The 15433-nt window shown below is 46.1% G+C and overlaps 1 protein-coding gene across 9 annotated transcripts in view; it reads left to right on the top strand.

The window, feature by feature from the left end:
* Positions 1-15433, top strand: part of HERC1 (HECT and RLD domain containing E3 ubiquitin protein ligase family member 1) — a 475564-nt gene that overhangs the window by 276660 nt on the left and 183471 nt on the right. For all 9 annotated transcript variants that reach the window (XM_063926542.1, XM_063926546.1, XM_063926547.1 and 6 more), the window contains 2 exons: positions 229-427; positions 7313-7473. In XM_063926542.1, coding sequence (XP_063782612.1) covers positions 229-427; positions 7313-7473 — 360 coding nt within the window. The remainder of the gene's footprint in view (positions 1-228; positions 428-7312; positions 7474-15433) is intronic.

Raw genomic sequence — 15433 nt, 5'->3', positions numbered from 1 at the left:
CATCTGCTTTTAGTAACCCCCCCCATTACTTCATTTGTTATGTTTATGCCCCTGTTCAGTTCTAATGATAACTGTTGGCCAAGCAGGGTCTCTGGTGAATATTTTAAAACAGCAGATGTACTTTAATTAGATAATTAAATATTCATGTCGTTTCTTTGCTCTATTGAAATTTTATTGTTGTATCATCCTAAATTGGTATCTACTTTGGGCATAATCTCGATCTTCCAGATTTAGAGCAACAGGTCGAGGAAAGTGACCAAGTTCAGCAAGCTCAAACCCCTGTCACCACCAGCCCATCAGCATCCAGTACCACCTCTTTCATGAGCAGTTCTCTGGAGGATACGACCACCGCCACCACTCCAGTCACCGACACTGAGACAGTGCCAGCATCTGAATCCCCTGGAGTCATGCCACTTAGCTTACTGAGGTACCATTAAAATGTGTTTTTGCTGCCGACCCTTAGGGTTAATGGCATTTGCGCTATTTGATCTGTTATTGGATACTACTTAAAGCCACACCTGAAACTTCCATGCCTGCTTTGTCCATTTGATAATTTTTTTGATTACGGGGGTCATTCCGAGATGATCGTAGCTGTGCTAAATTTAGTACAGCTACGATCATTCACACTGGCATGTCATTGATGGCTGCTATGGAGTTAAAGGAGAATTATGAAATTATTACTTTAATGTCTTTTTCTGTAATAATTGTATGTCATTCACATACTGTATATTTTCCACCGTGATGCCTGTTTGTTTTGTAGGGCAGTTTCCTACGGTTAGGTCAATATCGAATTGTGCTCAGTTGTTTACTCCAGTTCTTGTTTTAACTTCTCTTCCTGGAATCCACTCTCTCACACCAAACTGATTACCCATATGCCATGCATGGGGATGCATGCTGCTGGAGAGTTTTTAGTATCTCCCTAAAGTGCAACCAAGAGTGGGAGGTGTTCTACAGCAAGGGGTCCCTCACTGAATTATGGGTCTACACTGAATTGGATGTACACCTTTTTCCATAGACTAAAATCTGCAAATTTGTGTTGCTCATGGCTGCAAAATAAAACCGTACATCTTTGTCTTCATAATACAGTTATGCCTACTTCCGATAGAAGAGGTAGAACAGTGAAGGGAGGTCTAACATTGGACAAGTACAGGAAATTCTGGTCGCACAGCTGGAGTCTGTTGTAAATCTCCAACTAGAGACAAACTCCTGTGCGTAGCCATATCAATAACTGTATATGCACCTAGCTCAGCCTCTACATTCAGTTATCTTCAAATACATTTCAGCTGTCTAAAAATCAAGTATATTATTTCTGTATGAAAAACTAGGTATTTAAATTAGGTAGTCCTTCAATGGTAATATAGTCAATAATTCAAGCATCTAAACATGTTCACAAGAACCATCAAATGTAATTATGGTGTATCAAAGTCGAAGTTTAAAAGTCCAAAAAACATGCTACCAAACAAACAGTATTAGGGCAGATCATTAATGGAGCGCTTGTACAGTCAACTAATAAACCAAATTTCTCTGACGTCCTAGTGGATGCTGGGACTCCGTAAGGACCATGGGGAACAGCGGCTCCGCAGGAGACAGGGCACAAGAATAAAAGCTTTAGGATCAGGTGGTGTGCACTGGCTCCTCCCCCCATGACCCTCCTCCAGTTAGATTTTTGTGCCCGAACGAGAAGGGTGCAGGCTAGGTGGCTCTCCTGAGCTGCTTAGAATAAAAGTTTAATTTAGGTTTTTTTATTTTCAGTGAGTCCTGCTGGCAACAGGCTCACTGCATCGTGGGACTAAGGGGAGAAGAAACGGACTCACCTGCGTGCAGAGTGGATCGGGTTTCTTAGGCTACTGGACATTAGCTCCAGAGGGACGATCACAGGTTCAGCCTGGATGGGTCACCGGAGCCGCGCCGCCGTCCCCCTTACAGAGCCAGAAGAGACGAAGAGGTCCGGTGAAATCGGCGGCAGAAGACAATCCTGTCTTCAGACTAAGGTAGCGCACAGCACCGCAGCTGTGCGCCATTGCTCTCAGCACACTTCACACTCCGGTCACTGAGGGTGCAGGGCGCTTGGGGGGGAGCGCCCTGAGACGCAATATAGACAAATACCTTAGGTGGCAAAAGAATATATCACATATAGCTCCTGGGCTACATGGATGTATTTTAACCCCTGCCATTTTTACACAAAAAAGCGGGAGATAAGGACGTCGTGAAGGGGCGGGGCCTATCTCCTCAGCACACAAGCGCCATTTTCCCTCACAGTTCCGCTGGAAGGACGGCTCCCTGACTCTCCCCTGCAGTCCTGCTTCAGAATCAGGGTAAAAAAGAGAAGGGGGGGCACTATTGGCAGCAAATGACAATATAAACAGCAGCTATAAGGGAATAACACTTATATAAGGTTATCCCTGTGTATATATATATAGCGCTGGGTGTGTGCTGGCAGACTCTCCCTCTGTCTCTCCAAAGGGCTCGTGGGGTCCTGTCCTCTATCAGAGCATTCCCGGTGTGTGTGCTGTGTGTCGGTACGTGTGTGTCGACATGTATGAGGAGGAAAATGATGTGGAGGCGGAGCAATTGCCTGCGTTAGTGATGTCACCCCCTAGGGAGTCGACACCTGACTGGATGATCGTGTTCAAACAATTAAGTGATAATGTCAACACTTTGCAAAAAACTGTTGACGACATGAGACAGCCGGCAAATCAATTAGTGCCTGTCCAGGCGTCTTAGACACCGTCAGGGGCCCTAAAACGCCCGTTACCTCAGTGGGTCGACACAGACCCAGACACAGATACGGAGTCTAGTGTCGACGGTGATGAGTCGAACGTAATGTCCAGTAGGGCCACACGTTACATGATCACGGCAATGAAGGAAGCATTGCACATTTCTGACACTACAAATACCACTAAGAAGGGTATTATGTGGGGGGTAAAAAAACTACCAATAGTTTTTCCTGAGTCAGATGAATTGAATGAGGTATGTGATAAAGCGTGGGTTTCTCCCGACAAAAAACTGCTAATTTCTAATAAATTATTGGCACTATATCCTTTCCCATCAGAGGTTAGGACACGTTGGGAAACACCCCCTAGGGTAGATAAGGCGCTCACACGTTTATCTAAACAAGTAGCGTTACCGTCTCCTGATACGGCCACCTTCAAAGAACCAGCTGATAGAAGGCTGGAAAATATCCTAAAAAGTATATACACACATACTGGTGTTATACTGCGACCAGCAATCGCTTCAGCCTGGATGTGCAGTGCTGGAGTCGCGTGGTCGGATTCCCTGACTGAAAATATTGATACCCTGGATAGGGACAATATATTGTTAACTATAGAGCATTTGAAGGATGCATTACTATATATGCGTGATGCACAGAGGGATATTTGCACCCTGGCATCAAGAGTGAGTGCTATGTCCATCTCTGCCAGAAGAACGTTATGGACGCGTCAGTGGTCAGGGGATGCGGATTCCAAACGACATATGGAAGGAGGAGTTATTTGGGGCTGGTCTTTCGGACCTGGTGGCCACGGCAACGGCTGGAAAGTCCACCTTCTTACCCCAGGTCACTTCACATCAACAGAAAAAGACACCGTCTTTTCAAACTCAGTCCTTTCGTTCCCATAAATACAAGCGAGCAAAAGGCCATTCCTTTCTGCCCCGGGGCAGAGGAAGGGGAAAAAGACTGCACCATGCAGCCGCTTCCCAGGATCAGAAGCCTTCCCCTGCTTCTGCCAAGTCTTCAGCATGACGCTGGGGCTTTACAAGCAGACTCAGGCTTGGTGGGGGCCCGTCTCAAGAATTTCAACGCGCAGTGGGCTCACTCGCAAGTGGATCCCTGGATTCTACAGGTAGTATCGCAGGGGTACAAACTGGAATTCGAGGCGTTTCCCCCTCGCCGGTTCCTGAAGTCTGCTCTGCCAAAGTCTCCCTCCGACAGGGAGGCAGTTCTGGAAGCCATTCACAAGCTGTATTCCCAGCAGGTGATAATCAAGGTACCCCTCCTACAACAAGGAAAGGGGTATTATTCCACGCTGTTTGTGGTACCGAAACCGGACGGCTCGGTGAGACCAATTTTAAATCTGAAATCCTTGAACACTTACATAAAAAGGTTCAAATTCAAGATGGAATCACTCAGAGCGGTGATAGCGAACCTGGAAGAAGGGGACTATATGGTGTCTCTGGACATCAAAGATGCTTATCTCCACGTCCCAATCTACCCTTCTCACCAAGGGTATCTCAGGTTTGTAGTACAAGACTGTCATTATCAGTTTCAGACGCTGCCGTTTGGGTTGTCCACGGCACCTCGGGTCTTTACCAAGGTAATGGCCGAAATGATGATTCTTCTTCGAAGAAAAGGCGTATTAATTATCCCTTACTTGGACGATCTCCTGATAAGGGCAAGGTCCAGGGAACAATTAGAAGTCGGAGTAGCACTATCTCAGATAGTGTTACGTCAGCACGGGTGGATCCTAAATATTCCAAAATCGCAGCTGATTCCAACGACACGTCTTCTGTTCCTAGGAATGATTCTGGACACAGTCCAGAAGAAGGTTTTTCTCCCGGAGGAGAAGGCCAAGGAGTTATCCGAGCTAGTCAGGAACCTCCTAAAACCAGCCCAGGTGTCAGTGCATCAGTGCACGAGGGTCCTGGGAAAAATGGTGGCTTCTTACGAAGCAATTCCATTCGGAAGATTCCATGCAAGAACGTTTCAGTGGGATCTACTGGACAAATGGTCCGGTTCGCATCTTCAGATGCAGCAGCGGATAACCCTGTCACCAAAGACAAGGGTGTCTCTCCTGTGGTGGTTGCAGAGTGCTCATCTTCTAGAGGGCCGCAGATTCGGCATTCAGGATTGGATCCTGGTGACCACGGATGCAAGCCTGAGAGGCTGGGGAGCAGTCACACAGGGAAAAAACTTCCAGGGCTTGTGGTCAAGCATGGAAACATCTCTTCATATAAACATTCTGGAACTACGGGCCATTTACAATGCCCTAAGTCAAGCGAAACCCCTGCTTCAGGGTCAGGCGGTATTGATCCAATCGGACAACATCACGTCAGTCGCCCACGTAAACAGACAGGGCGGCACGAGAAGCAGGAGGGCAATGGCAGAGGCTGCAAGGATTCTTCGCTGGGCGGAAAATCATGTGATAGCTCTGTCAGCAGTGTTCATTCCGGGAGTGGACAACTGGGAAGCAGACTTCCTCAGCAGACACGACCTTCACCCGGGAGAGTGGGGACTTCACCCAGAAGTCTTCCACCTGATTGTAAACCGTTGGGAAAAACCAAAGGTGGACATGATGGCGTCACGTCTAAACAAAAAATTAGACAGATATTGCGCCAGGTCAAGGGACCCTCAGGCAATAGCGGTGGACGCTCTGGTGACACCGTGGGTGTACCAGTCAGTGTATGTGTTCCCTCCTCTGCCTCTCATACCAAAAGTACTGAGAATCATAAGAAGGAGAGGAGTAAGAACGATACTCGTGGTTCCGGATTGGCCAAGAAGGACTTGGTACCCGGAACTTCAGGAGATGCTCACGGAAGACCCGTGGCCTCTACCTCTAAGAAAGGACCTGCTCCAGCAGGGGCCTTGTCTGTTCCAAGACTTACCGCGGCTGCGTTTGACGGCATGGCGGTTGAACGCCGGATCCTGAAGGAAAAAGGCATTCCAGATGAAGTCATCCCTACCCTGGTCAAAGCCAGGAAGGATGTAACCGCAAACCATTATCACCGCATTTGGCGAAAATATGTTGCGTGGTGTGAGGCCAAGAAGGCCCCTACAGAGGAATTTCAACTGGGTCATTTCCTCCATTTCCTGCAAACAGGACTGTCTATGGGCCTAAAATTAGGGTCCATTAAGGTTCAAATTTCGGCCCTGTCGATTTTCTTCCAGAAAGAACTGGCTTCAGTACCTGAAGTTCAGACATTTGTAAAAGGGGTACTGCATATACAACCTCCTTTTGTGCCTCCAGTGGCACCTTGGGATCTCAATGTTGTTTTGAGGTTCCTTAAGTCACATTGGTTTGAACCACTCACTACTGTGGACTTAAAATATCTCACATGGAAGGTGACGATGCTGTTAGCCCTGGCTTCAGCCAGGCGTGTGTCAGAATTGGCGGCTTTATCATATAAAAGCCCTTACTTAATTTTTCATTCTGACAGGGCAGAATTGAGGACTCGTCCTCAATTTCTCCCTAAGGTGGTTTCTGCTTTTCACATGAACCAACCTATTGTGGTGCCTGCGGCTACTAGGGACTTGGAGGACTCCAAGTTACTTGACGTTGTCAGGGCCCTGAAAATATATGTTTCCAGGACGGCTGGAGTCAGAAAGTCTGACTCGCTGTTTATCCTGTATGCACCCAACAAGCTGGGTGCTCCTGCTTCTAAGCAGACTATTGCTCGTTGGATTTGTAGTACAATTCAACTTGCACATTCTGTGGCAGGCCTGCCACAGCCTAAATCTGTAAAAGCCCATTCCACAAGGAAAGTGGGCTCATCTTAGGCGGCTGCCCGAGGGGTCTCGGCTTTACAACTTTGCCGAGCAGCTACTTGGTCAGGGGCAAACACGTTTGCTAAATTCTACAAATTTGATACCCTGGCTGAGGAGGACCTGGAGTTCTCTCATTCGGTGCTGCAGAGTCATCCGCACTCTCCCGCCCGTTTGGGAGCTTTGGTATAATCCCCATGGTCCTTACGGAGTCCCAGCATCCACTAGGACGTCAGAGAAAATAAGATTTTACTTACCGATAAATCTATTTCTCATAGTCCGTAGTGGATGCTGGGCGCCCATCCCAAGTGCGGATTGTCTGCAATACTTGTACATAGTTATTGTTAACAAAATCGGGTTATTGTTGTTGTGAGCCATCTTTTCAGAGGCTCCTTCGTTGTTATCATACTGTTAACTGGGTTCAGATCACGAGTTGTACGGTGTGATTGGTGTGGCTGGTATGAGTCTTACCCGGGATTCAATATCCTTCCTTATTATGTACGCTCGTCCGGGCACGGTATCCTGGCTGAGGCTTGGAGGAGGGTCATGGGGGGAGGAGCCAGTGCACACCACCTGATCCTAAAGCTTTTATTCTTGTGCCCTGTCTCCTGCGGAGCCGCTGTTCCCCATGGTCCTTACGGAGTCCCAGCATCCACTACGGACTATGAGAAATAGATTTATCGGTAAGTAAAATCTTATTTATTGGTTATTATTATTCTCGTTCAAGAAACTAATCATTATTTTTGGCATTCTGATACCACGTTATACCACTTGATATACATAGGTTTTCTTTGTATTCCATGCTTCTAAAGGATATTACTTTTCATTGTTTAGGCAAATGTTTTCAAGTTACCCGACCACTACAGTGCTGCCCACACGTCGCGCACAGACTCCTCCGATAACATCATTACCCACATCCCCCACCGATGATGTGGGAAGGAGACAGAGCCTGACATCCCCTGACTCTCAGCCATCAAGACACACCAACAGGACAGGTGAGTGTGCAAAGCTGTGTACGTGACAACACATGTATGTCTAGCTTTTACCATCCATCATTTCCAGTATTTAATATTCAGTTTATGGTTTAAACCATATAAAGATAAGTAAACATTCTGTCTTTTGTCTTACGTGGTACACACTGGAACAACTGATGTAATTATGCACACCAGCGACATAGTGCATACAGAATTACTAATCGGTAGCACAATATGTCTGGACAGAAGAACCCAGTATAGATGTCATTTCAATGGCTCCTGGTGCAGTTTGGTCGTCTGTACACACAAATATGATGTGAATGATATATCTGTACGATACAACACATCTTTTCTATAGCATCACTTCTTTTCTCTAGCGTCTAGTCTGAGGGACACCGCTACTTTGGGATGTCCTAAGGCGAGCATAAGAGGCTTTTGTATGCTACGGTAAAGCTGTGTGCAAAACTTGACGACAGAAACTGGTATTCTTTGAAACAAAGTTGTGAAACATGTTCAACTTTGTAAGCATGTGCACAGAATACTAGATAGCCACCCCATACAGTTACTCAACCAAGGGACAATGTCACTCCACCCAGGAAGCACATGGTACTGTATGTGTAAGTTGAGTCCTAATAGAGTCCAGCACTGGCCTGTTAGCGGATACATATACCTGCCAGACCGTCATTGTAAGCCGTGCCACCGATTGGTTTGATGACAGCCTGACCCATTTCTGAGCATTGTATAACATCAAGAGATGTTTTATCACTGTAGATGTACAAGGCCCACACAACATCCAGGAGATGTAGAGGATGCTTGGAATCAGCTGCAACGGTTTGTTTATAAGCCTGTAGGATAATTTCTTGGTATATGTGGATGCGGACACAACTATGGGCTAAAAAAATAGACGAGTTTGTAGGACAACCCTGTCTAGATGGAAAACCAACAGGCAATATTTCAAGGACATGGCAGGCAATTCAGACATCGGTCTAGCCAATGTTATGACCAACAGGAAAAAAACCTTCCAGGTAGAGAATCGCAGCACCACGATTTCAAGCTGCTAAAATTGAGCTTCTAAGATCAAATTGAAGACTCAAGGAAGTATGGGTTGGTCATACAGATGTGTCCTCTTACATCTTTGCTCCATTTGCTACAAGTCGCATGACACAACGAGTGTTTTTTTTTTTTAGTTTGTTTACACAAAAATGCGTATTAGACGCAAAATAATGTAATAGGATGCACAATATTGATCCATCAGGCCAATAAATCGTGTGAAAAGTGTCACATCATATGTGTTTTACCTCCAATTCCGCTCCGATGCTCGGTCCTGTGCGCATCTGATCGGATCCGTCACTGCTGCAGCAAGGATTTGTCAGATCCCGCAGCCATGACTGGGATTGAATATGATACATCGTATGCAAAAGGACCGCATATGATGTATCGTGTGCGGTCCAGCCGCCCAGGAGCTGCCGGCTGATTTGGCAGGGTATCGTATGCGTGGTTCACATGCGATACCTCGCACTAGCGGATGGGCACCATTATATGCAAGTTTTACAGTAGGGTGGTAGAATGTGAACCACCCCTTGCATAAAACAAGCACACATGAAATTTCAGGTATACACTGGAGTTATGGTGGCCAATCCCGTGCCATTTTTTCAATCCTGGGATATCCGGAATTGGTTCCCTTGCAGTGTCCGCCGCCGCTGTCCTGCACTCCCCCGCCCTACCCAGTCCACATAGTAACATACCCTCATCTGACTGGTTGGGAGGGTGGGTCCACCTACTGCTGAGTTGCAGGCTGCTGCAGGTGCTGATGTCCGAGCAGCAGGCGGTGTGCGGCTGTCTGCGCAGGGTGAGCTCTGACTTCACCTCACGCTGCGCAGTTCGCACAACCGGCGGCAGGGGTAGCTGGGCAGCGTCTGAGCCTCCTGAGGACACTCAACGCTGCCCGGCATTGAAAAAACAAAGGGGCTTCCTAATCCTAAAATCCCCGGGATTGGAAGCACCAATTCCGGAATTAAATCCCGGGCAATTTTTGGCCAAAATCCTGGGATCCCGCCAGTCTTGATCACGGGATTGGCCACCATCACTGGAATAGATAAAACATCTGATGTAATAGTTTGCTGCTACTAATTAGAGAATTACTGTGTTAACCAATTAAAACGCATAAAAAGAAAATATTCTAAAATGACAGATGTCAGGAACTGTAAAATGTAAATCGAATTAATATTTGTAATGAAAATGCCATTTTATCCTAGTTTATTAAAAAAAAGTGTACATTATACTATAAAAAAAACTTATAGGGGGTGTGGTCTGGCTGTTGGTATAAGCACTCAAGTTTACTGTGGGCTCTTGCTGCTTTTGGCCTTAACCCCTCAAAAGTCTATCCCCCTGGGCACTTCTCCTACTGCCATCCCTGCCTCCACTGGTGTGGTTTGGTGGGTGCCGCAAAATCGGGGAGTGTGCTCCCGCGGATTTCGGCCTACCTGAAACCCCCAGGCCGGGGCCTCGATTTCCTCTGCTGACCGGCTCGTGCTCCCGGTGCCGCATACGTGACCCGCGGCTCTCCCTCCCGCCTGCCGATGTCCTGGCTTCCGCTGTGCGCCCCGAAAAGGTCCCTCCTGCTGCCCCTGCCTGCTTCATCTGCCGGGAGCCGGTGGTGTTTCCAGCCCATCTTGGACGGGACCTGCCTCACACTGTCCTCTGCTGCACGTTGCGGTGCCCGGCCGGGGATGCTGATCGCCTGCCTCCCGAAGCGCTGGGGATACCAGCCTCGTTGGTCCTCCTGTGTATCTGGCCGCGGTGACGCCTAGGTAGCTGGGCTGCCTGGCGGCCGCTGCTTCTTCACTCACGCAGCTCTCTCACTGCACAGTCCCTGCACTTTATCTGAGCCCACTGCTTTTTAGGATACTTTGCCTCACTAGGCATCCCAGTGCAGGGGATTCTGGACTCTTCTCATACTGGCACTGGAGCCAATGGTACCAAAATAAACAAAAATAATAAGACGAGAGGGCTCTGCTGCCGTGGTACGGGCGCCAGACGCGGACATCGCGGCTTGTGAGGGACCAAACGCTGAGGACAGGCTCCCGCTGAGGTCACCCTCCCAGCACAGCTTCTCTGTGTAACCAGGCGGGGATCCGACGCTGCTGCTGATGCCCAGGGAGGTAAGGACAGTGAGCGACCATCTTACACTCACTCCCCCTGTCTGTACATCGCTATACCCTAGCCTCCCAGCCTGTCCCTCTAAAGAGGGCTGTAATCTCAGTCCGCGAGGTCACTGAGAGACATTACTGAAGCTACTTTTACATTTTACTATCATAGTGCCACTGTTGCCTACGCTCCCCTACTGCTGTTGCCGAAGTGACAGCTGTCATATCGACCCTGCGCAGGGGTAGCAATAATATTCTACCTGACGTGAACTCTGTGCAGACCAACCCTGCTCACCCTGTCCGCAGCTGGGTGATTGATATTCCTATTAAACTCAAAAAGCTCGCTGGAAGTTCTTCCAAGACTTTGATTTACCTTTATTTTATGATGTCCTAAGTACCTCTGTACGAGGCCCTCACATTTCTATTTGCATTAAACGGATCCTTACTCAAGCTTCTAAGATCTTGCCATCTTATTAATATGCCCTACAAAGTGAAAAAAAGTCTCCATCGCTATGACTCCTGCCATGTTTACCCCCAAGAACAAAAGTTCCTCGCAAATGGCCGATAGGAGTAGCCCGTCTTCTCCTGAATCTCCACCCGACCTATCGGTTGATCCAAGTATTCAGATCATGCTTTCCACCTTTGTGGAAGGGATCAAAACAATGTTTCAACAGGAACTTAAAAAGACAGTGGACAACTTTAAGGTTGAAATTACCTCTCTTGGATCACGGACCGATGCCTTGGAGTCCAAAACTGATGACTTATACAGATATCAAGGAGTAGTGGACAGAGAACTCTCTCTTCTACGCACAGAAATCAACGCTCTCAAGGAAAAACAAGAAGATCTAGAAAATAGATCAAGGAGAAATAATTTGCGAATCAGGAGTGCCCCAGAGACATAAAACTGAAGAGTAGGGGACTGCGCTTATTCCTGCCTCACTCGATATATTAAAGCTGCTCTGGAGAAAAAGGAGAAGATTCCACTATCCTCTCCGTTGCTAGAAACACAGAAAAAATTATAATGATAAAAATGAGAGGACGATTGTAGCTATGATTAGAAACTACAATGGAATCACCAGGGCAACTGATACAAAATACTACACGTCCGGCCAGGAAGTTCTACTAAAATCACCATGGCTACTAGTATACAAATGGAGACGCTGGGACGGAAGTTTTAGAAGTAACCAAGGCGACGCATGTGGAGGGAGTAGTCACGAGGAACGGAAGTGACGTGACGCGTCAGCTGGATGCTGCGGTGGCTGAGCAGCGGGTTACTAAGCAACCAAGTAACACAGATGGAGGAATCAGTCACAAGGAACGGAAGTGACGCGATGCAGCTGGGTGCTGTGATAGCGGAGTAGCGGGTTACCATGGAAACGAAAGCCGCACGGAGGCTTAAATAGCGGGGAATAGGTGTACTCGGCCATCCTGAGGAAGCCTGCTGAGACAGGCGAAACTAGTCGATTGCAGAGACACCGAATTTTTGTCTGCCGGCAGACACCCGTCGTTTGTTTCTCCGTGGTTTTTGAAGTAAGTGGCTTTCCATAGGTTATACCTGAAGAAAACTGTGCTTACTGGCTTCAGGAAATTGTGGCCTGAATGGAAGCTTTACAAAGACTGCCTTTTTGATACAAATAGTTTCACCTTGTGGAAAATTTATACATTCTTGGGACTTAAGAATCACCCTTTAGTGATCATAACATCTAAGACGTTTAGTGAGTAAATCGCTAAGGGTAGCGTATCACTAACTATATATGTCATTTGTGTTGTTTGTCTTGTCATTTCATTTATTTTTAGTATACCGGTATTAGGAATCACTGTAAAAAACTTTTAGTATTCTAGAACGGAGTGAAAAATACCCTCTATGGAAATCCCCATATCTTACCTTTAATAAAAGAAATTTATTTTATTTCACTCTTTGACTTTGTGATTATTGATATTTACTAAATCACTTTTATAGTTTATAGGTTATAGAACTCATTCGATAAAACTAAGCGCTGGGAGATATCCTCCATTTTTTCTGTGCCCCAGAGACAATTTCTCTGACCACCCTCGCTTCTTTCCTCCGGGATCTATTCAAACACATTGCTCCTGACCTGCAGGATAACAAATTGCTCTTGGATAGAGCGCATCAGGCTCTCAGGGCGAAACCTACATCTGGTCAGCAACTGAGAGATATCATTGCCAGACTACACTATTATCTCACCAAAGAGAAATTAATGCCGGCGATTAGAGACACTCCAGATATTCTATATAAGGGTATGAATATTCAAACATTCCAAGACCTTGCTCCATCAAGTATACAAAAGAGGAGGGACTTACAACCGATCACAAGAGTACGCCGTCAAAACAATATCAAATATCACTGGAACTTTCCTTTTCAGCTTCAAGTCCTGGCGGATGCCACTTTTCGCATAGCTAAAACCTTAGAAAAAGGGCAGAAGCTGCTGATGGACTTAAACATTCTTCCGGACCCTGCCACGTCTGCCTGTTCACAAGGGTCACCTAAGCCTCAGCGTTCCCGTCCTCCGCAACCACAATGGTCCACGATCCGTCGAGGTAGACTGGATGATACTAGTCCACCTTGAACTGCTGATATGGTATTGCCTGGGAAGTATTTTTTTCTCGTTGTTTACTCTCCCTTTGTGATAGTTGGAACGGTTTGAGTTTATTGATTTCCTGGGGGTATTGCTAAGGGTTTATACTCAATCTGCCACTTTTAGTGTGGATCCGTTGCTTCTTTTTCTAGTTCTATTTTGATGGCCTCTCATAGGCCACCCTCTACCCTGATATATGCATATAATACTTCTAATGTATGTTTTGGTTAGACCCCTCCGTTGGGGTTTTTTTTTTCTTACAGGGTTTTGGTCTATTTAGGCCGCCTTTTGCTGTTTTTCTTTTTTCTCTTTTCTCTTCTTTCTCTGACCATTCTGCTTTGCTCCCCTCTCCCTGAATCCGACTGGTCTCCCCTTCTTGGGCTTAGTCTGGTATCTGAACCTTATCTGTGTTCCTCATATTTAACGCAACATGGGGTTTAAAATACTTTCCATAAATGTTAATGGACTGAATTCACCTAAACGTCGCACTCTAGTGTTTGGGGCGTGTAGACGTGAAAAAGCAGATACTGTACTGCTGCAAGAGACGCATCTTACGGGAGAACACTCTCTCAACTACGGAGTAAGCGCTTCCCTCACACTTTTTTTGCCTCCGCTCCATGTAAAAAGAGGGGAGTGGCGATTTCTAACAACGTTCCCTTTGTCCTTTCTAATTGCGTGTCAGATGTAGATGGAAGGTACCTCATATTGGTAGGTTCCATAGGGGCGGAACAAATTACTTTGGTTAGTCTGTATGCTCCTAACAAGGGTCAAAGCTTGTTCTTTTCCAAATTATTAAAAAGGATAGAAAAAATGATGCTAGGCAATTTGATATTAGGTGGAGATTTTAATTCTGTGTTGGACCCCACTGCAGACAAGTCTACTTCACGGAATTTAAAACATTCACCTGAAGTCATTCGCACCTCATTTAATCTTTGCAAGGGACTGACGAGGCTAGAAGTTTTGGATACGTGGCATCTTAAAAACTCAACAGCTAGATACTACACTAATTTTTCTGGTCCCCACCAAATTTATTCTCGCATTGACATGATCTTTGTATCAAGACCACTTGCTTCCAGGGTAGAGGCGGCAGGTATAACACCCTTATCATGGACAGACCATGCGGGGCCTTATATTTTCTTAGATACATTTTCGTCCCAACACAGATTCCGCTCGTGGCGTTTGGATGATAATGTTATTGGACCCCTCATTTTTTGAGGATGTTTAGTCTGCCATGTCGGAGTACTTTGATTTTAATTTGACTGATGAGGTGTCGAAGGGGATTATATGGGAAGCACACAAAGCAACACTCAGGGGTAAATTTATTAGTAGGGTAGCGTTTCGAAAGAAGCAACCCCAAAGAGAAATTTCCTAATTCGAAAATTAAATTTCCTCTCTTCTTGCTCAACATAAGCAAAATCACACGGCACCTCTTCTGATTCAGATCAATTCTCTGAGGGGCAGACTTAATACCATTATCTCTCGCAAATCTGCTTATATTTTCAAACGACTCCAACAAAAATATTATGATAAAGCAGACAAGGCTGATTCTGTCTTAGCTAAACTTAGACAAAAGAGGGCATCTGGTTTGATTGCAAAACTAAAGGAACGTAGTTCCGTAACGATTACTTACGACCCTACGCGCATAGTTTCAGAATTTCAAACATATTATGAGAAATTATATGACTTATCTCGCTCCCCCCCCCCCCCCCCCTCCTCAAGACCTATCTTCTATTTCCTCTCTGTCCACCTTTTTCTCTAACAAATTACTCCCCCCTCTTAAGCGACCAACAAGTTTTAGACTTGAGCGCAAATGTAGCGTAAGAAGAGATTTTATCGGCCATTAAGGGACTTAAATCTTCTGCTGCTCCAGGCCCGCTTGGTTTCACATCTCAATACTATAAGAAATTTGCTTCCGTTCTCACTCCCTTCTTAAAATTTTTTTATAATGACCTTCTAGATGGTGCTTCCTTTGACCTTTTAACCTCCTTGGCCAGCATAGTTGTAATCCCTAAGACTGCCAGAGACCTAGAATTAGTCTCTAACTATAGACCTATCTCTCTGTTAAACGTGGATATGAAAATCTATGCAAAAGTATTAGCGAATAGGCTGGGTCCTTTACTTCCCCTCCTGGTCCATCCGGACCAGGCCGGTTTTATAACCGGTCGACAAGCATGTGATAATACCCGCCGTACAATTGACATAATACATTCAAATCATAAACAAAAATTACTGGTCCTG

This window comes from Pseudophryne corroboree, chromosome 6, assembly GCF_028390025.1.
Source record: "Pseudophryne corroboree isolate aPseCor3 chromosome 6, aPseCor3.hap2, whole genome shotgun sequence".
NCBI lineage: Eukaryota > Metazoa > Chordata > Amphibia > Anura > Myobatrachidae > Pseudophryne > Pseudophryne corroboree.
This window is presented reverse-complemented; position numbering and strand designations above follow the sequence as displayed.